Source organism: Pezoporus wallicus, unplaced genomic scaffold, assembly GCF_028554395.1.
Source record: "Pezoporus wallicus isolate ANWC-B61680 ecotype Strahan unplaced genomic scaffold, APGP_CSIRO_Pwel_v1 contig_8725, whole genome shotgun sequence".
NCBI classification, from domain to species: Eukaryota; Metazoa; Chordata; class Aves; order Psittaciformes; family Psittacidae; genus Pezoporus; species Pezoporus wallicus.
Genome location: NW_026638227.1, coordinates 321942 through 343747, shown reverse-complemented (window position 1 = coordinate 343747; position 21806 = coordinate 321942). Strand labels below are relative to the sequence as shown.

The 21806-nt window shown below is 56.5% G+C and overlaps 1 protein-coding gene across 3 annotated transcripts; it reads left to right on the top strand.

Annotated features, from left to right (window-relative positions):
* Nucleotides 1-3208: 3208 nt before the first annotated feature.
* On the top strand, nt 3209-20389 carry FMNL1 (formin like 1). Of its 3 annotated transcripts, XM_057410037.1 has the most exons (28): nt 3209-3442; nt 9060-9143; nt 9368-9451; nt 9532-9605; nt 10156-10239; nt 10451-10591; nt 11378-11503; nt 11730-11838; nt 12044-12120; nt 12197-12290; nt 12558-12632; nt 13326-13436; nt 13544-13693; nt 13787-13888; nt 13991-14213; nt 14422-14745; nt 14860-14981; nt 15434-15636; nt 15882-16116; nt 16205-16273; nt 16413-16493; nt 16942-17071; nt 17155-17318; nt 17534-17635; nt 17816-17908; nt 18099-18222; nt 18495-18586; nt 18962-20389. In XM_057410037.1, exons 1-27 carry the CDS (start codon nt 3287-3289, stop codon nt 18584-18586), a joined length of 3429 nt encoding a protein of 1142 aa, XP_057266020.1. In that variant the 5' UTR covers nt 3209-3286; the 3' UTR covers nt 18962-20389. The 3 variants fall into 3 exon arrangements, with proteins under 3 accessions (XP_057266020.1, XP_057266022.1, XP_057266021.1); XM_057410039.1 differs by lacking the exon at nt 11378-11503 and having other exon boundaries at nt 3210-3442; XM_057410038.1 differs by lacking the exons at nt 11378-11503; nt 18495-18586 and having other exon boundaries at nt 3210-3442.
* Nucleotides 20390-21806: the final 1417 nt, after the last annotated feature.

Genomic DNA, 21806 nt, shown 5'->3' with positions numbered 1-21806 from the left:
CTCCAGGGTCCAACCATGGCTCTTCAACAGCTGGGTGAGATGGCTCCAGACAGAGCTCACCTGCTTCCTGTTCCTCCCGTGTTTTCAGCAGAAGCGGACTCACTGCTCTGAGCTGGAAGACAAACTCCTCAGAAACCAATAAAAAAATTATTTTGTATTCTATCCATGGCTTTTATTTTCCGTTCCCAGAGCAACAGAGAGGCTGAGGAGCCCCTTTCTCCTCCACTGCTCTTCCCTTACTCCTTACATACATCATATCACAATTTTTGCTCATTATCTATTCCATGTTTTCCTCCTTACACAGATTCTGAACTCACACACATCCCATGGGATCCAAGCCAACTGTGTTCAAGCTGCAGCTGATACACAAACACCAAGTTATGTATAATTAATCCTTGGATGAGCTATTTGTGATGTGACACCAAAATATTTCTGGTTGGGAACGATGTTTACCTTCATCTGTTTTTCAAGCTCTTTGCAGCCCTGAACCTCCATGTCCCAGGACTCCAGCCATGTGCTTTACCCCTAAATTCCTCTATTCTAAGCTGTAAAAACCTGCAGAAGAAGCTGATTTACCAATAGAAGTGACACATTTCTTCTCCTTCCACTGCTTCTCATGGCTTAACACATTAAAATGTGCACTTGAGAAGATGATGGGCTAAATGGAGAGTGGAGTTATACCTGGAACTCATTACAGCCACTAAGAAATTCAGCAGCACAGAAAACAGAAATCCAAGCTCAGCACTTCAGAAGTAAAGGAATTAAGATCTTGATACTTCCACCAAGAGAGAACCTTGGGTCAACCTTCACTTCAGCCACACAACTTCAGAGCAAGTCCTCAAACCATTAGAAATCCTCACCAAGGAACAAAGGAAGAGCCATGGCCTCTGGCAACCTTGAACGGTTCCCTCCCTGGTTCAGGTACCTCTAGGTCCAGCTCCTTGGAGGTATGTAAGGTGGGGTCAGCTCTCCAAATACTGTCAAGCTTCTGGAGCTTAATCCTTCAGTGCCAAGTTATCATGCTAAGCTTGGGTTTATTCTGAACTATACAGTGCAGGTCTAGGAATGCTTCTTTGGATGAGCAAATATTGCCTGGATATCTCTAACATCAAGAAAACAGTATAATTTTTTGGAGCTGCAAATCCAGGTGGAAAAAAGGGTCTGATGTCCAGCTTGAGGGTTTCTCAGTGAATTGAACTTAATTAAGAAACAAACCTAAGTCTGAAGTCAACCTTAATGTAAAAAACTAATAAATTAGCCCTGGACACATATTGAAGATGATTATTGGAATGGGGTTTCTAGCATATTTTTAAGGATCATTACAGCAGGAAGCAAGCAGCTCCCATGTCATTGAAGTTGTCAGACAAAGGCCTTCATGTACTGCAAATCAAACACCAGAAAAGTGGTAAAAAGAGAGGACTCTGATGGGCCTTTGAGCAACCTGGTCTAGTGGAAGGTGTCCCTTGGGGTCCTCACAGGCTCCCTGCCCCACAGCAGAGTATGTCCTCAGCGTGGGACCTCTGAGTGAAAACCTTGGTCTTCATACATGGTCCTGGTGACATCTGCCCTCCTGGGACTGTCGGGGTGACCATCCCTGTCCTGTGAAAACCAGGATGAGCATATTAATTGCAAAATATTTAACAAGATGCTGAAATATTTAATGAACAAAGAGATTTTAACTGCAATTTTGAGCTTTGGAAAAGTGGAACAAACCCAAATGTGGGTGACCCCAATTTTGGTGCCGCTGAGCTGCCTGCTGCTCCCCTCTGGCCTCCCAGAGCCCCAGAGATGACAGAGAGGATGCAGCATAGTGCCAAAGGGAGCTCAGGAATCCACGGCAGCTCCTGATCAGGTTGTGCATCCCCTGGTTGAGGATTTAGGGTTTGCAGAGGTCGACCAAACAGGTCCAGTACGTTCCTCTGGTCTCTGCAGTGCCAAGCGCCTGTCCCAGCACCTCAGCTGGTGTTGCCAAACAGGAGATGCTACGAGAGCTGGATAGATGCAGCCCCAGGGCTGCGCGAAGGGTTCCAAGATCTATCCTCTACCCATTCCTCAGCACATCTATCCTCAAGTCTTTAATTTCACCAAATCTCAGTAAATCTCACCAAATCGTAGTAGAATAATGTGCTTCATGCCCCAGCATTGATGCCATGGGGAAATGCCTTGCTCTGTGCCAGCAGGCAGCCATCACGAATTGCATGTGGAGGAGGTGACACCAGCTGCTGCAGCCCCGACCATGTGTGGTGGGTGCTCTGCTGAAGGTGATGAGTGCTGTGGCTCTCCAGGGACTGCCATCACCATGTGTTGCCTGCCCATAGCACCCTTGGGTGAGGTGGTTCTGCTCATCCACCTTTGTCATGGCCCAGCAGCAGCACAGGAGCAACCCAGGCTGCAGGATCTGCCCACACCATGCCAACCTGGCACCTGGCAGCCCCTGTCCAGGGTGGGGTGCCCAGAGGTGCAACGAGCTGGCTTGGCCTCAGCTCTCCCTCTTGTGGAGGCTAAAGTGGGGAAAGAGGGAGCCTGACACCTTCCGGCTGCACCCCTCGCTCCAACTGTCACCCTAGAAAATGAAATAATAGAACAAAATTTGAAAGTAAATGGAATAAAATAAATAATAGTATAAAATTAATAGGAAAAAACAGGATAAGGAAATAAAAGAACAAAATAAATAATAAAAGTTTTTAAAGTAAACAAAATAATGAAATTAAATTAATAAAGTAATATATAAAAAAGGTAAAGGATAAGGAAAAAAGAATAAAATAAAAAGAATAAAATAAAAATAAAATAACACGAAATAAAAATTAAATAAAATAAGCTAAAATAGAAAGAATTAAATAAAATAAATGCATAAATTAAAAATAAAGCCAACTAAATGTAAAATAAAATATATAAAATGAAAGTTACATCTAAAAAATAGAATAAAATAATAAAATAAGATTAAAAATAAGAAAAGAAAATGAAATTAAGTGAAATAAAATAATAAACTTACTAAAATTAAAATATTAAATTAACAAATGAAATCAAATGCTAAGGTCGCACAAGCTGACAGCAGCCGGGACAGGGCAGGAGGCAGCGGGCAGCGGTGCAGCCCCGCGCTGCGGTCCGAGCGCCGGGGTCGGTTCCTGCTGCCGGGGCAGGGCCGGTGAAGCCCTGCCCGCCGGGGCGGGGTGGCGGGTGGGGGGAGGCGTTAGCAGCGCGATAACGCTCCGGCGAAGTTGCAAACGGCTAAGAGCAGCCTCGGAGCGGGGGGAGGAGCAGCAACACCCCCGAACCCAGCCCGGCCATGGGCAATGCGGCCGGGGGCATGGAGGGGGGGCCGTCGGGGGGGGAGAGCCGCGACCCCCGGCCTCCCGCCGCCCCCCCGAGCGCCACCGCACCGCCCGCCCGGCAGCCCATGCCCGCCGTAGCCGAGCTGGAGGAGCGCTTCGGTCGCGTCCTGGTGAGCGGGGACGGGGGGACCCTTACAGCTGCGACAGTCCCGTTATCACAGTCAGCATTTGATTCGGTTATTAATTATTATCCCTAAGATTAATAATAATTGTTCCTCTGTCACGCCTGGTCATGCTCGACCTGCCCCACAGCGGGGCTGCCGCTCATGGAGGGGGGACCCAGCCTGAAATATCTGAGTTGATCCCAGGTCTCCATGGCGGGAGCCGGCAGCGGCTGGGCCAGGCAGCGTGCTGCAGGCAACCGGTGCTGTGGGTGGAAAAGCCTCATCCTCATTACTGATGCTGTTATCCCCTTGGAAAAACCACCGGCATTGCTCCCAGCCTCCCCAGCTCCGGCTGCGGGATGAGCGAAGGGCGATGCCGAAGCTGCGTTCCCATGGGATGGCAGCTCGGAGCTGCAGGGGATCAGCTCTTGCCTGTTCTCCGTCCTTGAGCGGGGCAGCCGGCCGTGACCTTCGCACCAAGCAGGCTGCGGTCCCTTCATGGGAGCCAGGACATGCTCCATCCCACATCCCTGCCCTTCCCAAAGATGCTCTGTAGTGGAGGGTCAGGCTGGGAGCAGGGAAAAAATATGCTGCTTTACTCCCTTGATCCCCTGTTGGGAGACAGCTGTGCCAGGAGCAGCCATGGGCAAAAGCTCCACAGATACCTTTACGCCAGGATTTGCTCGGTGGGATCTTGCCAGCCCCAGGTGATAATTATTGTGGAGCTTTTTTATCTTGTGGTGTTTATAGGAGGATTGTTTGGGGGTGGGAATTGCAGCTGATGGTGAAGAGCTTTGCAGGGTGGGGATCCACATGGGAACCCCAGAATCCCCATGGAGAGGGACATGCTGTGGGATGCCCATTGATGGAGGGTGGCGGGTGGCTGAGCTGGGTGGTGGCACTGGTGGTGGCTCCCGGGTGCCGCAGCGGCGGTGGCAGGAGGGGACAGGCAGTGGGGACCTTGGGTGCTTCCGCTGCTGCTGCGAGGCCTCAGAAAATGGCGCTTCCCACCTGGCCAGACTGCAGCAGGTTGGAAAAGGGGGACTATCTGCCCCAGGACCTCAGCGCCACCTGCCCTGCCTCCTTCCCAAGGGAAAACTGGGGACAGCCATGGGGCTGGGGTCTGGCCAGACGGGAACTGGGTCTCTTGTGAAATTGCTGTCCCAGTCTCGCTTCCTCCCTCAGCAGGTTCCCTTCCTCCTTCTTGCTGGTGGGGGAGGCAGCAGAACCCCCAGGGGACGGTGGCTGGGGGATCCCTCCACTCACCCTGACCACATTCCTTAACTCAGGATTGCATCTTCCCACCTCCTGAGCTTGTGAGATCAGTGATGGAGCAGGACATGATGGGCTGGGAATCCCTCAGTGGAGCATGATCCAGATCAAACACATTGCCCCGGTTACAGTATTGCTGTGAGAGCATGTCGGTGTAAACCAGTTTTGGGCTGGACACCCCAGACTGGGAGAGCTGGCAGAATAGTCAACCTTGGAGCCCAGGGGAATCCGAACTGCCACCAGGAAGGGGATGGATAAACCCTCCACCTGCCAAGAAATGGGGAATTCAGTTTTATTTCCCCAAAACTGACTTCTTCCCAGCTAAGGCACAGTGGCAGATGCCTCTTTGGCAGAGCAACAGGAGGGCTGTCTCTGTGCCAGGTGGTTTGGGATGTGCCAAGGTGGCATTTTGGGATGGAGTGGAGGAAAGAGAGCACCTTTGCCGCTGGGATGGAGATGCTCCTGCTTGGAGCAGTCAGGATTTTCCCCCCTTTTGCATGTCAAGAGGTAGCAATTGGGAATATACAAATCAAACTGTGGGGCAAGGGGATGGTGGAGATGAGGCTGAAAACATCTCCGAGGGTTCAGCTGGAGTGTTGGGGCTGGCAGCTAAGGGGGATGGGGACTGCCTCTGGCCAGGAGGGTTTGCTGGTGGGGGCTTTGCTGCCTCTTCTCCCGGGACCTGGGGGAGAACATGGCAAACGTAACCACTGCAGATGTTTGCAGATGTTTGCAGCTGTACTGTTGGCCCCAGCAGTGCAACTGGTCACCAGTGAACCCTGGCCGTAGTGTCAGTCTCAGCTGACTGATGCTCAGCATTCCTCTGGATCCCTCCCCAGCCCAGTCCCAGCATGGTGGCCAAGTCCAGCCATCCCCATAGGGGATGTGGGCCCTGGATAGGAAGGGAGCTGTTGTACGTGGCTGGATCAGGGCCTGGTTGACAGAGGAGGGTGTCCTGGTGCAGGTATCACCTCCATGGTCCCGTATCAGGCTATCTCCAGAGGGCATTCCTGCACAGGGTGGGTAGGCAGGCAGCCAGTGGGAATGTGGGCAAGGTGGCTGGATCAGGCTCGTCTCTCCAATGTGCTGGGAGCAGCTTCCCCCCCCCGCTCTTCACCACCCTCGCAGCAGGATCCGGCCATCCTCTGCTCCTCCACCGGCTTGTCCCTGCCTAGCACTTAGCAGGTTTGAACTTGGATGGATATAGGGAGTCCCTGGCAGGATGAGCTGGTCCTGCAAGCATCATGCCAGGGGCCAGAAGAGCCCTTGATGAGCCTCATCCTGCTGCATGCCCAGTGCTGTGTCTTGGTAAGAGGCAGGAAGATGGGTCTGATGGCAGTTGGGGTCACTGAAGGGGGCATCATGGTATGGTTGGTGCTGTTGGCCTGAGCATGTCCCAAACACCCTTGGATGAGAGCATTGTGCTCTCTGGCCATGAGGGGTGGAGGGAGTACCCTGGAGTGGTGTGCTCCAGTGGCCACCAGCGCAGGTACCTGGTGACATTGGTCCTCTACAACCCCTAAACAACCATCTCAGGATGCTCCAGCTCCTTCCCAATGGTGGGCTGGTTGTTACCCAGTGTCTGGACTGGGATTCTCTCGCATGCCACATGCCATCAAGGCTTTCCACCCCTATGGATGCACATCTTCCACATGCCCCAGAAACGCTGCTCCCTGGCCTCAGCCTGGTTTTCACTCCTGCCCATCAGTGTTTTACTGAGCAAACGCTTCTGTGAAGGATGCTTTGAACTGTTTTGCGTTGGGGTTTGGTGCAGAACCCAGCTCAGCTCTACCTGCTCGCGTGTGGAACAAAGGAAGGTGTTTGACACTCAAAATAGCTCCATCCCCACCCCAGCGGCTGCCCCGTGTGGGTGCTGTGACACAAAGGACTTCTTGTACCAGAAAATGATGAATGTGCTGGTTTGCCTCCTCCCAGTTTTAGTTTAAGGTGTAGGGTATAGCCCAGCTCTGGTCAGCAGCCAGTGTTGGCTGAGGTAGAAGGTCCCAGCCCACAGAATCCTAGTGCTGGGCATGGGTGGGATGGCACTGTGGGCTCCATGGCACTCTGTGTGTCCCAGAAGAGTTGGTGGGATACATTTGGTGGCATCTGCACAATGATGCTGCTGCCAGGCTGGGGAAGCCCTACACCAGGGTGGGATGAGAGTGCTGGTGCCAGATGGAAGGTGCTGGATGACTGGAGGTGGGACATGGTTGCTGGCGGCAAGTCCCCATGGCCCCACCATCTTTGTCCCCCGAGGAGGACTAAGTCTTTCCAATGACACTTCCATGGGTGCTCTGCTGCTGCCCTATCCCATGCCTCCCACCCAGCCCTGCCCCACATCACCTGCCCTGCCCCACACCTCCCACAGCACCAGTTCCCCCGCACCCCCCACAGCAGGAAATGAGAACTGGTTTCTTCGTGCTACTGGGGACCACAGAGGAGCCACTTCCTCCCCCAGCACCACGTGACTGTGCCCGGGCCCTGGCGGGATGCAGCCACCACCCAGTTTGTACCCAAACCATGCCACATCCTGCCACCCACCCCAGGCAGCCCTGCTGGCAAGGAAGGGACCACAAGGCTTGGTGGCAGAGCCACCTCTGCAGAGACATTCCCCAGCATCCCCTTGCCCTGCCTGTATCTTTGTGGTAGGGAACCCACCAGAAGTCCTGTCTCACAGCTGGCTCTTGGTCCTGGTTTTTCCAGGTCTCACACATGGACACTAGAAGAGATGGTCCATGTGGCAAGTGCCACCATCCCCTCTCTGCTAAGGACACTCAATAGTGCCCCACTGAGGGTGCCACGAGTGCTGCCAGAGCCCTGGGTGTTCGGGTGCATGGTCCCTCTTGGTACAGCTGTGTGCCTTGGTCTGACCCTCCTGGAAGGTCTTACCCACCCCAAGGGGACCACAAGGATGGGGCTCCCCAGCAAAGGGGATGTTGGGTGCTGCTGCCCCCTCATTCAGCCTGGGACCCACCCAGCATCTTAAGTCCAGCCCCGGTGGCTTTGCAACAAGGCTATTTCTGACAGCAGCCTAATTTCACCATCCCTGTGCAATCCATCCCCCAGGCTCCTCTCCACCCACATCTCACGGTTTTGGCTTCCTGCAAAAGCAGTTTGACAGGTCCTTGGTGGAGGCAGGCGCTGGGGTTCCTGTCCACCACTGTGGCACCTCTCCTCTTGGACCTGCTCCTCTGTGGGCAACCAAACCTCTGTGAGATGCCTTTTTTCCCCCAAGGACATAGGTGTCCCCAGCCCCATCCTCAACCACCTCATCAGGGCACCCCAAAACTGGTGGTTAAGGGCAACATTAAGGTTGTTAAGGGCTGCCCATTGCCTCCACGTGCCCTCATGCCAGCTTGCCCAAGGCAAGACTCAACTCCTGCTTTTCTCTAGGGGCTGGGTCACCAAGAAAGGGGTCTTTTGGGAAATTCAATCACCCATGACCTGAGCTGAGCTCCCGACATGGCCCAGGCCATGGTGGGTGCGCCATTAAAGGCTTTGCTGCACTCCCCATGGTGTCCCTCAGGGACCCGCTGTGTCCCCTGCGCACCGCAGGGGCAGGAGCTGCTCCGAGGCCTCGCTGTGCTGTAGAGCAGGTTTGGCAGCCGCCTCCTGCCGTTTGGAGAGCGGAAACCACGACGCATCCTGCCGGCAGGGCCCCGGGAGGCAGTGGGGGCCAGAGTTGTGCCATGGTGGCACAGAGGGATGTGGTGATGCTCCAGACCCTGACCTGACACCAGGTCTCTAAAGGAACACTGATTTCACCAGCTGGGCTCATCATGTGCCAGTTTGGGGGGGCGGGGGGGGGGTGGGGGTGGGTCAGGGGTGGCCATCACCCTCGATCAGGGCTTAACTCCTGGGTTCTTCAGTGTGTCACCAGCCTGTGTCCCCATCCCTCACCCCAAGTAGCTCTGCCACGATTGGGCTGGCTGAGGCTGGGAGCATTGAGCATCATGACACAGGTGGATAGGTCCAGTTTTTTCTCCTGTCCCCCACTAATACCCTCTGTCCTCCCCCTTGGGGACCCCCAGATGGGGATGTTGCTGGTGGGTCCATGTCTGGTGGCATGCTAACATCCTGGGAATGGTGGTATCCCCATCCCCTGATACCAGTGCCCTAAGGCACTGGTGTCCTCATCATCATGCTGGTGTCCCTGCCAGTGTCCCTATCATCCCACCAGTGTCCTCACCAGCATCCCCAGCATCCCACTGGTGTCCCCATCCTTCCGCTGATGTCCCTATTATCCCACTGCTGAGCTAGGACACCCAGTGCTGAGCAAGCTGCGGGTGCTACAGCCCCAGGGGGGGTGTTTTTGAGGGTACCCCCAACCCTGACACCCATCACCCCACAGAAGTCCATGAACCTGCCCCCGGACAAGATGAAGCTGCTCAACCAGTATGACAATGAGAAGAAGTGGGAGCTCATCTGTGACCAGGTGAGGTCTGGATGTCACAGCATCCTCCATGCTGTCCCTGTCCCCCAGTGTCACTCATAGTGCCAAGCACCGACATCCATCTCCATTAGTGATTCACTGCCTCATTAACCTGATTAAACACTGGTCAGTGCAGGGTGGGGACAGGGACATGGTGGCTGGTGTGGGATGGTGGCACGTTCCTGTGCCGCGGCTGGGTGGTTTCAGCTTCTGTGCGGGGCTCGTAGGAGCGTTTCCAGGTGAAGAACCCACCGTCTGCCTACATCCAGAAGCTGAAGAGCTACTTGGACACGGGTGGCGTAAGCAGGAAGGTGAGTGCTCTCCCTTGCACCCCATGTCGCCACCCGGGTCGGGTGTAGGGACAGTGCCAACGGCTCTCCATGTCCCACAGTTCAAGAGGCGAGTGCAGGAGTCAACACAGGTGCTCCGAGAGCTGGAGATTTCCTTGAGGACCAACTACATCGGGTAAGAATGGAAGTGTCCTTGTTGTCACCAGCCATTGCTGCTGTCCCCAGCATCACTGGGACAGGGACAGGCATCCACTTCTGGTGTGGGTATGTTACCTCATCCCACCCATCTGGGGTGACTGACGGCATGATGGGGGTGCTGAAGCAGCTAGCTGTGTCGTGGGTGCTGTAGGGCTTCAACCTCGTCTTGGCTTTCTGGTACTCCCTGGATGCCAGAACGGACCTTGGCCCCCAGCCTTTGTGCCCTGACCCCTTGTTGTGTGGTGGGTGCTGAGCCAGGGGTGCCCATGGTCTCACCACCTACGGTCAGGTTGTCCTGTCTTAGTGGCAGTGGTGGCTGTGGAGTCCTTGGTCTGTGTCCCCGTGCAGCAGGAATGGGGGTCTTTGTGGTACCCACCTGCCTCCAAGAGGCACCACCTCATGTCCCCAGTGTGTCCCACCCTTGCTGGGGACCTCTGACCAAGAGGTGGCTCTGCTGAGGTTCTGGAGGGGTAGAAAGGGAGGATGAGAAGGGCTGGTGGAGCCAACCAATCTTCTGCATCCCACAGCTGGGTCCAGGAGTTCCTCAACGAGGAGAACAAGGGGCTGGACGTGCTGCTGGAATATCTTGCCTTCGCCCAGTGCTCTGTTGCGTATGTCTGGCTGCCCACCAGCTGCCCCTTCCCAAGGGTGGGATCAGACTCCCCCAGGACACAGAGTGGGGACTCTGGGGTGCTCTCCTTCATAACTGGAGTGATGGACCTATGGCTGGGGTTGAGCAGAGCATTCTCAGCATCCCCAGCCCTGGGGACCCCTATTGGGGTGCCACATCTCACTGGTCCCTGTGTCCTCATGGGCCACCAGGTATGACATGGAGAGCTCTGAGAATGACAGCCCAGGCTCTGACAAGGGCAAGGTCCTGGATCGGTCACTGGAGGACCTGAACAAAAGCAACTCCTCGTCCCCCACCCAGGGCTCCTGCAGAGCGCGGCACCTCACTGTAAGGTAATGCGCGGTCCTGTCCCCAGCTGCTCCCCCCCCCCCAGTCCCTGCGCCGTATCCCTCCCTGCTCTCTGCTTTGCTGCACCCAGGCTGCGCTGTGCTCGGAGAGGGGCTTGGCCGGGGGATGCAGGCTTGGTCCTATCAATGGGTCCCCAGGGCTGGTTTGGAGGGGACAAAGCCACATACCCAGGATAAACCCTGCTGGGAGATGGGCTGGATCAAGCCCCCAGTGGAAGCATTGTGGCATGTTCTGGGAAAAACCTATGAACAAGCAAAAAAATTGAGACTTTGGGGGGCAAATTACACCTTCCTGATTTAAAACCAGCACAGAGGAGCAGGTCTGTGCCCCCATAGCTGGTCCTGGTGGCTCTGGCTTTCGCTTGGCACCTCTCGCCCTGCAGCCCCCTTTAACCTGCTTTTCTCTTGCACGCTGCCTGGGAATGCACTGACGGTAGGTGACGGGCCCAGGGTGTACTGGTGGGACGGCGACACCCCAGTGGGACCCCGATGCTGGTCACCAGCGGGTGGGGGGCCAGAGGACACACCACCACAGTCACATTGGGAGCCATTAACACGGCACCATGGGGACCATGGGGGTCCCTCGCCGCCTGCCAGCAGCTCCAGGGGAGCCGAGGTGTCCCACCGGCCCCATGGACAGGTCAGGAGTGACGTGGCACCCTCAGCGGGTCACGACCCTTGTCCCCAGCCTGTGTCCCCAAGCCGGGGGGGGAAGGCGACACGGGAGCCCTGTCTCTTCCTCCTGTCCTGCAGGCTCTAATGCGCCTCCAGCTGCTGCCTCTCGAATCAGCACATCCACACTCTCCTCCGCCACATCCACCCAAGCGTTCCCTGCAGTGCCCCGGGAGGTGATGGGGACAGTAGCCCCAGGTCACTCGGCAGCTCCTATCCGCTCCGGTGAGCCTCCGAGACCACCCGGCCTCCATCCCACCCCCATCACCACACCAGCCCAAGGGCTTGGAGATGGGCAGGGATATGGGGATCTCTCCTGTGGGGATGCAACCTCCTGGATTCCTTGCTGTTCCCCCATCCCTGCTGTCACCCATCCGTGCTCTGTGCCCACCCTGCTTTGCACTGTGCCCCCCTAACCCTGGCCACGCTCAGCTGCCCCCTTGCCTCCCAGGCTGAACCCCTCACACAGCAGGAAGGCACTGAGAAACTCCCGCCTGGTCAGCCAGAAGGACGATGTCCATGTCTGCATCATGTGTCTCCGTGCCATCATGAACTACCAGGTGGGAGAGGGCTCCCCAAAAGTCTCCAGCCACTGCAGGTCCATCTTCAGGGTCATGGTTTGGGATGGGACCCATTCTTCATCCCCTTGCTCTGAGATGTTCTCACATCTAGTGGAGATGTGGAATGAGGATGTCCCAAGATCCCAGAGCATCCCTGAGGTGGGGACAGGATGCACAATCCCATTAATGCTCCTTTTTCCCCAAGTCTGGATTCAGCCTGGTGATGAACCACCCAGCCTGTGTCAACGAGATCACCCTGAGCCTCAACAACAAGAATGCCAGGTAGGACCTGTCCCCTGTTCCCCCTTGCCCATTGTCCACTCCAAAGCCCTGACCCTCTCACACCCCATCTCCACAGAACCAAAGCGTTGGTGCTGGAGCTGCTGGCTGCTGTCTGCCTGGTCCGAGGTGGCCACGACATCATCCTGGCAGCCTTTGACAACTTCAAGGAGGTGAGTCCCCAGCAGGGACACACAGTCCCCACACTGGCACCTGTGCTTCTGCTGGGTTTGTGCCTCAGTTTCCCTATGTGTGGCAGAGTCCTGAAAATGCCCATCTTGATGCTCCAGCCTTTGGGCTTGATGTCCCAATGCCAAGCGCGTGTCCCCAGGGCCACATCCCAGCTGGACTGGGTGCCAGGCAGCATTCTGCCCTGCTACCTCTGTGGGTGCCCCCCCAGCAGTGTCCCTCTGGGTCCTCAGCCCTCTGCTCCCACCCAGGTCTGCGGGGAGAAGAACCGCTTCGAGAAGCTGATGGAGTATTTCCGAAACGAGGACACCAACATCGACTTCATGGTGAGTGGCTGGTGGGGCTGGTGCTCTGCTGTCCCCAGGGCACTGTCTACCCAGGGGCGACCAACCCACTGTGCTGTCATGTGGGTGCCATGTCCCAAAGGCTGCCAAGCTGTTGTTCTGTCCCCAGGGCATTGTGTCCCCAAGGGCTGCTGAGCCACTGGTCCTTCCCCAGGTCCCCGTAGCCCCAGGGCAGCAAAACCACCATGCATTTCTCAGGGGCACCATGTCCCCATGGGCCACTGACCCACTGTGCAGTCCCCAGGCACTATGTCCCCAAAGACAAGCTGAGAACACTGGGGCTGTCCAGCCTGGAGAAGGGAAGCTGCATGGAGACCTCAGAGCAGCTTCCAGTGTCTGAAGGGGGCTACAAGGATGCTGGAGAGGGGCTCTTCCTCAGAGACTGAAGTGATAGGACACAAGGTGATAGGTTGACACTGAAACGGGAAGTTTAGGTTAGATATAAGGAAGTTCTTCCCTTTGAGGATGCTGAGGCGCTGGCACAGGGTGCCCAGAGAAGCTGTGGCTGCCCCATCCCTGGCAGTGTTCAAGGCCAGGTTGGATGGGGCTTGGAGCAACCTGCTCTAGTGGAAGGTGTCCCTGTCTGTGGCAGGGGATTGGAACTTTAAGATCTCTTCCAACCCAGCCCATTTTATGATTCTATGACTGCTGTGCTGAGTGGTGCCTGTCCTGCAGGTGGCCTGCATGCAGTTCATCAACATTGTGGTGCACTCAGTGGAGAACATGAACTTCCGTGTGTTCCTGCAATACGAGTTCACCCACCTGGGGCTGGACCAGTACTTGGAGGTGGGTGATCCTGCACCACTCCAGTGCTGAGCACTGATGCCAGAGGTGGGTGGGTGCTGGGGGGGGTACCACCAGCAGTGACAGTGTCACTGGCTGTCCCATGGCAGAGCCTCCGTCTCACCGAGAGTGACAAGCTGCAGGTGCAGATCCAAGCCTACCTGGACAATGTCTTTGATGTGGGGGCCATGCTGGAGGACTCGGAGACCAAGATGTCTGTGCTGGAGCACATGGAAGAGCTGCAGGAGCACGTCAACCAGGTGGGATGTGGGCATGTGGGCAGGAGCTGCTGACGCAAATCCTGAGGGAGGGCTGGGGCTGGTGCTGAGCGACGTCGCCTCATCTCCCTGCAGTTGACAGAGAAGCTGCAGGATGCAGAGAACGACTCCATGGCCAAGATAGCGGAGCTGGAGAAGCAGCTGAGCCAGGCGCGGCAGGAGCTGGAGGCGCTGCGGGTGAGCACCCAGTGCTGGAGGAAGGGATGGATGCCCAGAGGACTGGGGTTTGAGGGGTGCAGCAGGACACCAGTGATGAGCCGGGGCTTGTCACCACTGCAGGAGCAGCTGAGCCCACCACAGGCATCCAGCCCGCCAGCCCCACAGCCCCAGGAGTGCTACCGGCTGGCGCTGGAGCGGCGGCTGGTGGAGCTGGAGGAGAAGGGCTTGGTGCAGATCCTGCGTGGGCCCGATGGAGACGTCGCCATCCAAATTGTCCCCGTTGTCATAGAAACAACAGCAGCCCCCGTGGTTACCCGAGAGACCACCACCACCACCGGAACAGGTAACACAGATGCGGGGACGTAGTGGCAGCCCAGGATGTCCCTTCCCAGTGGACAGGAGAAGGGTGTCAGTGTACCTCTGTGCAGGGAAACTGAGGCAGGAGTGTGGGGATGTGACTAGGGATGAAGAGTCACTCAGTGGCAGAGGGAAGGTGGTGGTGGCACCATGTCCTGCACTGCTACCATCACATCCACTTCTTTCCATTGCAGATGCTCCAGCTCTGGATCCAGCCCCAGCTCCAGCCCCATCTCCCCCTCCAGCACCAGCCACCCCCTCGCTCCCCCCCCCACCTCCACCACCACCCCCGCTGCCGGGGGCTGGTCGCAGCCTCCCGGTGCCCCCTGCACCCCCCCTGCCCACAGGCACCGGCCTCACCCTGGCCCCTCCGCTCCCAGGTACCCAAGTGCCCCCCCCACCTCCACCAGTCCCGGAGACCCTGGAGAGGGACCTCCCCCCGCCTCCACCACTGCTCCCCCTCGGTGGGGGGGCCCTCCCAGCGGGGCTGGATGCCCCCAGTGCTGGCAGTGGTTCAGGTGAGTGTGACCTAGCAGTGGTGGGGGTGTCACCAGGAGAGGGTTGGGAGCACTCTGGGGTGGGTTTGGGAACCCCCATCCTGTGATGCATCCCCCCTCCCCATCACTGTGCAGTGAAGTTGAAGAAGCCGATCCAGACCAAGTTCCGCATGCCCGTCTTCAACTGGGTGGCACTGAAGCCGAGCCAGATCGATGGCACTGTCTTCAATGAGCTCAATGACGAGAAGGTGCTGCAGGTGAGGACATGGGGGTTCTGGGGGGGTCCAGGCACAGGCCAATGTCCAAGTACACGCTGCATCCATGCTGAGGCTGCTCCTGTGCCACCCTTGCACGCATCTAGGTGCAATGTGGCTGCGGGAGGCTGGAGCAGCTCCTTGACACCATGGAGAGGGACAACTTGGGATCTACCATCCTCCTGTCACCCCTTGCTCCATCGTCATCCTCACATCCTGTCCATGTCATCTTTTGCATCTTCATCCTCTGCCCCCCCTCATCCCCTCCTCACCCCCTTGTCTTGTTGCTGTCCTTGTTTCCTTGCTCCATCCTCACCCCTTCAGCCTGACCTCACCCCTTTGCCCTACCTTCATTCTCTCATTCCTTTCCCCCTTGCCCTGGTCCTCTGGCCCCATCCTCATCCCAGATGTTCTGTGTCACCTCCTGCCGAGCCCTCAGCCCTGTCTCCCCACAGGAGCTGGACATGAGTGACTTTGAAGAGCAGTTCAAGACCAAGGCGCAGGGCCCTGGCTTGGACATCAGTGTCCTCAAGGTGAAGGCCACACAGAAGGCTCCCAACAAGGTCACTCTCATGGAGTCCAACCGAGCCAAGAACCTGGCCATCACCCTCCGCAAGGGTGGCTGCAGCATCCAGGACATCTGCACAGCTATTGAGACGTGAGTGTCCCCCTTTGATGGGAGAAGGTCAGGAGGTGGTTGGGTGCAAGCTCAGCTATACCAAAGGGTCGGGGTGATGTGGGGTGTGCTGGGGTTGGTGGGATAGCACCAGATACAGAGAGATAGAGGGATGCAGTGACCAGCCATGGGGATGGAGGGAAGATGGGAACCAGCCGTGGGTGATAGCGGGATTGAGGGACCTGCTGAAGGGTCTGACTGCACTGGGGGCTTCCCACCACCTGCAGGTATGACCAGCAAGCCCTGAGCCTTGACTTCCTGGAGCTGCTGCTGCGCTTCCTGCCCACGGAGTATGAGCGGATGCTCATTGGGAAGTTCGAGCAGGAGCAGCAGCCACCGGAGGAGCTCTCAGACGAGGACCAGTTCATGATCCGGTTCAGCAAGATCCCGCGCCTGGCTGAGCGCATGAATGTCATGATCTTCCTGGGAAACTTCAGTGACACGGCCCAGCTGCTCATGCCTGTGGGTGCCGGGGAGGGACATGGGGGCTGTGGGTGCTGGGAGGGGCTGACACCCTGCAGCGGGGCTCACACACTTCTTTCACCCACAGCAACTCAATGCCATCATTGCTGCATCCATGTCCCTTAAGTCCTCCAGCAAACTACGCAACATCCTCGAGGTAAGGAGTTTGGGGTGTGGTAGCCCTGATGGGGGGGAGTTGGGGTGGGATGGGTGCCCGCAGGGTGGCTGTAGGCACTGTGATCCCCCTAGGGTGCCCCATCCATGCTGGGTTGTGTCCCTGAGTTGTGCCTCCACAGATTGTCCTGGCCTTTGGGAACTACATGAACAGCAGCAAGCGTGGGGCAGCCTATGGCTTCCGACTGCAGAGCCTCGATGCGGTAGGGTCAGCACAGAAACACCCGGGGAGGGAGGGACATGCGAACCTGGTGTGGGGATGGAAGGATGCAAGGACCCAGCTATAGGTGTGGAAGGACACAGGATTCAGCTGTGGGGATGGAGGGATGCAGGGACCAGCTATAGGGTTTGGAGAGGCAAGAGGAGCAGCTTTATGGATGCAGGGACCAGCTGTGGGGATGGAGTAACATAGGAATCTGTGGGAATGCAGGGATGAAGAGACCATCTATATAGTTGGAGAGGCATGGGGAAAAGATAAAAGGATGGAGATACACAGGACCTAGCTGTGGGGTTTTAAGGATGCAGAGACCACATATGGGGAGATTGAGGGATGCAGAACCAGCCATGGGGATGAAGGACCCTCAGAGCCTGCCCTGAGCAGGGGTGAGGTGGGGTGGTGGATGCGGATTGGGGCTGACGCTGCTCTCCCAGCTCCTGGAGATGAAGTCGACTGACCGCAAGCAGACGCTGCTGCATTACCTGGTGCGGGTGATCACGGAGAAGTACCCTGGGCTGACTGGCTTCCACACTGAGCTGCACTTCCTCGACAAGGCAGGCACAGGTGGGTACCAGGCTGGGGTTGTAGCCTGAGCACTGGGAGTCCCCAAGCCTGCCCTGACCCCGGCACTGCTGCCCTCCCTGCAGTGTCCCTGGACAGCGTGCTGCAGGACGTGCGGGGCCTGCAGCAGGGCATGGAGCTCACCCGCAAGGAGTTCATGCGGCAGGATGACAGCCCCGTGCTCAAGGACTTCCTCAAGGTCAACTCGGAGGTGATGGAGAAACTGCAAGCTGACAGCAAAACCGCCAAGGTGGGTACTGCAGGCAATGCAGGGTTGTGGGGCAGGACTGGGCCCCTCATTTCTACATGGGGACATCCAGGGTGCTCCCACCTCTGCCCCAGTAGGAGAAGCAGGAGCTGGGGGGAATGTGAAAGGGGATGGCAAGGTGGGAGATGCTGGGGGGAAGAAGTGGGCAATGTGGCACCACTGCCCAGCCCCCCAAATCAAGGTGTCTCTGCCCACAGGAGGCATATGAGTCAGCTGTGGAGTATTTTGGGGAGAGCCCCAAGACCAGTCCCCCCACCACCTTCTTCCCCATGTTCATGCGATTCATCAAAGCCTACAAGGTAGGAGGGGATGGGGTTTGCCCCATTCCTGGGCTTGGGAGGGCTCTGACCCTAGTTGGTGGTGTTCACTGATGCCATTTGGGGGAGTTGGAGATGCTGGAGCTTGGCTGGGACTGGGAGTGGTGCAGATCCGAAGCAGGACTCCCCATCTCAGCACACCTTCCCTGTGTCTCTCCCAAGAAAGCAGAGCAGGACATTGAGATGTGGAAGAAACAAGAGGCTGCAGCCAAAGAGGCAGGATCTGGCTCCCCTCGCAGTGAGAACCAGCCTGAGGTGATGGTGCCCCAAGTGTCTTTGTGCTGGTGGGGTACCAGGCTCCAGCTCCATGCAGGCTGTGGAGTGGGGAGGGGCAAAGCAGGTCCTGGGGAGGGAGGGGAGGAGAGGGAGGGAAGGTGAAGGCACCCCATCCCCTTTGGGTTGCAGTGGAGGCCGTGCTGTTCACTCCACACTGTCCCCACTGCAGCTTTCCATCCAGAAAGCCAAGCGGCAGCAGATGGACATGATTGCCGAGCTGAAGAAGAAGCAGATGGTGAAGGAGCCACTTATCTATGAGGGAAAAGATGGGGCCATTGAGGATATTATTTCAGGTGAGAGATTATTTCAGGTAGTGGCTAGACATCTGCCCCCTGCAGCAGGGACGCCCTTGGTGATGGGGGACTGCAGGGGCCTGTTGCAGCCAGGAGCTGCAGGGACACAAAGCACCATTGTGGAAACAAACCTACCTGTAGCACCTTCTCATCGCATGTGGTGCAAGTGCTCCCTGCCCTGTCTCACAGCTTTTCCTCCTCTTCTGCTTTTTCCTCCTCTCTCCTCCTCCTCTCTCCTCCTCCTCGTTGTCTCTCTGGATGTCTCTGCTCAGCTCTGAAAACTGTTCCTTTCACAGCCCGGACGGGCAAGCGCTCGTCCCGGCTTTTCTGCGATGTGAGCTTCAATGAGGAGAGTCCTTTGTAGGTAATGTGGGGCAGCGGGGCTCGGCACAGGGGCGGGAGGGGGACTGCCAGGCTTGGGCACTTCCCCGGGCTTATCCCATTGTCATCTCCGGGTGTGTGACACATCAGCTGGGCTCTGCCCCACACCGTGAGCCAACCCCGGGGCACTGCGGCACCAGCCTCAGCCTCGTGATACAGTGCTGGGCACCGGAGAGCAAAGGGAAAGGGCTCCAGGGGCTGGTTGGTTGTAGCTGCTGCTCCTCCCGTCTTCGTGCTGCTGGTTTGGCTTCTCTTGAGCATCCTCACACCCAGACGAGTGCCTCCTGGGCAGTGATGGGTGATGTGTCCGGGGCGGGCAGGGGGAGCTCAGCCGGTCTCCGTGCTCCTCCCGGTGCAGATCTGAGAAACAACCCGTACCGGCGCGCAGACAAAGGCCGCGGCAGCTCCAAGAAACGGGCTGCGGGGCAGAGCCTGCAGGCGACGCCGGAAATCCCACTGTGAGCGGCGCCGGCGCTGCAGCGGCCAGGACCAGGGTACGACCATGGGACACCGCAGGGCACCGGGACAGCTCCCGCTCCTGGCTGCTCCAGCTTCGCGTGCCAGCTCCCACCGCATGCCCCTGGGTCTGGCGCAAGGATCCCCCGGCGCTTTCTTAGTGGCACCTCTGAGCTCCTCTCCTCCAGGCAGGCAGGGCTGGGGACCCTCCTGGCTATGCGCATGGAGAGGGGAGCACAGAAAGGAGCTCAAATTGTCCTGGAAGGAAAAGAGGGGCTGCCCATCTCTACCCTAGAGCTGCTCCACACCTGTCTCAGGCTCAGCACTGCACTGGTGTGCTCTGCTCTTCAGCTTGCTGGTGCTTTTGGTTTCCTGCTGCAGGAGGGGACAAGGGTTGGGAGCCAGGGCGATCCCTGCACATTTCCATCTCCCCTGGCCTTGTAGAGCCCTTTGAGACCCAAGTTCTCCTCCACTGCAGAGCCAAGGAGCTCCAATCCAGTGAGGAGCCTGCTGCAAAGACCCCACCCTGGGCACACCCCGTGCCCCAGAGGCTGGCAGGGGTGCTATTTTACAGTGATTTTATATGTCTTCCTTTAAATTTCTCTGTGCTGTGGAGCAGAGGCTGGAATACCCACGTACAAGGTCTCACTGGGATCTGAAGGCTGTGGTGAGCAGCACTGGGCTGTTCCTCGCCACAGGGCAGGCTCTGTAGCTACAACAATCAGCAGCAGAGGCAAGGATTTACTGTCCTCAAGTCTCTGTGAGGTGGCTTCACCTCTGCTCATTGCCACCCACCCCTGCTGTCGGGGCTGGAGCATCTTGGAGACAATAGTGACCATGGTCCCTCGGGAAGCAGCCAGCAGCAGGAAGGGGGCAGCCTCCAGCCCTTCAGCAAACCACCACGACCCTAAACCGCTCCAAGGTCACTGCTGCAGTGGTGCAGGAGCTGCACGATCCTCCCATACTGCACTGGACTCAATTCCTCCCCTGCCCTGCTGCTGAGTAACTCCAAACCATGCACTTCACAATTAACCTTTAATGCATTTAGTTTGTTAAATGGCCTCGCTTGCCCCAGCTCTTAGACCAGGGTAAGGTCATGCTGCAGAGCTCAAGCAGTGGCTGTTTCCTGCTGTAAGATGCTAAGTGCCGGCTCGGTACCACCCGCAAGCTCGAAGGGGAGAGGAGGGAAGGGAAATGAATGTGTAACTTATAAATGACTTTAAGCCAGGAATGTAAAACATTAACAGCTCATTTGTATACATTATTTTTATATACTGAAGGCCCATTTAATCTAAAGCAGAACTGGTAATAAAATGACTCTGAGGATAAAGCACTTGTCTGTGAGAAGAGGTGAAGTTTTACATGGGGGGGATGCTAAGATGGAGGAGGAGATGGAGGGAGGGATGCAGAAGCAGCTGCTCGCTGCTTCACTAACAAGGCGCCTTCTCCTGCATAAGGAGCTGCTGCCAGAAGCAGTGACCATGCTCCTCTGAATAATTTTAAGTGGGAGATGGTTCTGACCTGCCTGTGACTGCAGATAGGGGTAGGAGAACTTCAAGGCTCTGCTCAGCCCTGCAGCTCCTTCCAGTACTGGCCACCTCTGGGCAGGTGGGGTTGAATGGGTTAAAACATGTGTAATAAGAGTGCTGCAGGAAAACAGAAGGGAAAAGCCAGTATTTGTGGCTCTGCCAAGCAGCAGCCCCACTTCTTACCACTCAAGTGTCCCTAAGAAGGCTACTGTACCCCAGGCACCTGCACGGACACATATCCTCTCTGTTGGGCACCCTGGGCAGGAAGGTCACAGCTTCTGCCCTCCACAGCAGCAGAAAACAGCTTTAACCTGCCAAAGGGGAGATTGAGATGAGCTCTCAGGCACAAGTTCTTCCCTGTGAGCAGAGGCGCTGGCACAGGGTGCCCAGAGAAGCTGTGGCTGCCCCATCCCTGGCAGTGCTCCAGGCCAGGTTGGACACAGGGGCTTGGAGCAACCTGCGCTAGTGGAAGGTGTCCCTGCCTGTGGCAGGGGGTTGGAACTGGATGAAAGGTGCCTGCCAGCCCAAACCAATCTAGGATTCCACGATTCTATGAAATCCTGTGCTTAGATTCATCAAAGTTATTGCTGCCTCTTCCCGTCCAGAAATGACTTCTCCCTGCAACCTCCAAACCCAAAGGCAATACACAGCAGAGTTCAATGAAACCAGGCTTCCTTTCTTAACAAATGTGTTACTCAGGAACTCTCTGGGACAAGGTCTCAACCATAAGCAATGAGAATGAAGAACATTTTTGTCCAGCTTTATTTCTTTTTCCCTGTGAAAATGCAGGTCAAAAGAAGTTCATTTCAAGAAATCAGAGTTTTATAAAGTGTCATTCGTTCAACACAAGCTCATTATTCCATCGCCCTCACCAGTACTGCCCATCCCAAAGAGGTGATCAGCTCCATACTGCTTTCCAGCAGTGATTTTTCCAGATCTTTGGAAGGAGCAACACAATGAAAGCCATCTGTTTCTGTGACTCCTACTGTTATTTGTCCTCTGTACCCTGACCTGGGGTTCTACCCCAAAGACAACTTGTTATTATACACATTTTCAGCCAAGTTTTAATGTGGATAACCAAAGGCTTTCCTGATTGCCTCCTGTCAGCATTGCACAGCCAGCCTTCATCTGGAAAGCTGGACTTTTTATGCCTGTCACAGCAAAAATGATCAGCCAAATGAAGAGGGAACTGTCCTGGCAGCAGCAGAATGTTGAGGA

Coding starts and splice junctions, on each gene's coding strand:
- FMNL1 (XM_057410037.1), top strand. CDS start 3,287: ATGGGCAATGCGGCCGGGGGCATGGAGGGGGGGCCGTCGGGGGGGGAG. Junction 10,592..11,377: donor GCGCGGCACCTCACTGTAAG/GTAATGCGCGGT, acceptor ATGCGCCTCCAG/CTGCTGCCTCTCGAATCAGC. Junction 13,889..13,990: donor AGGAGCTGGAGGCGCTGCGG/GTGAGCACCCAG, acceptor TCACCACTGCAG/GAGCAGCTGAGCCCACCACA.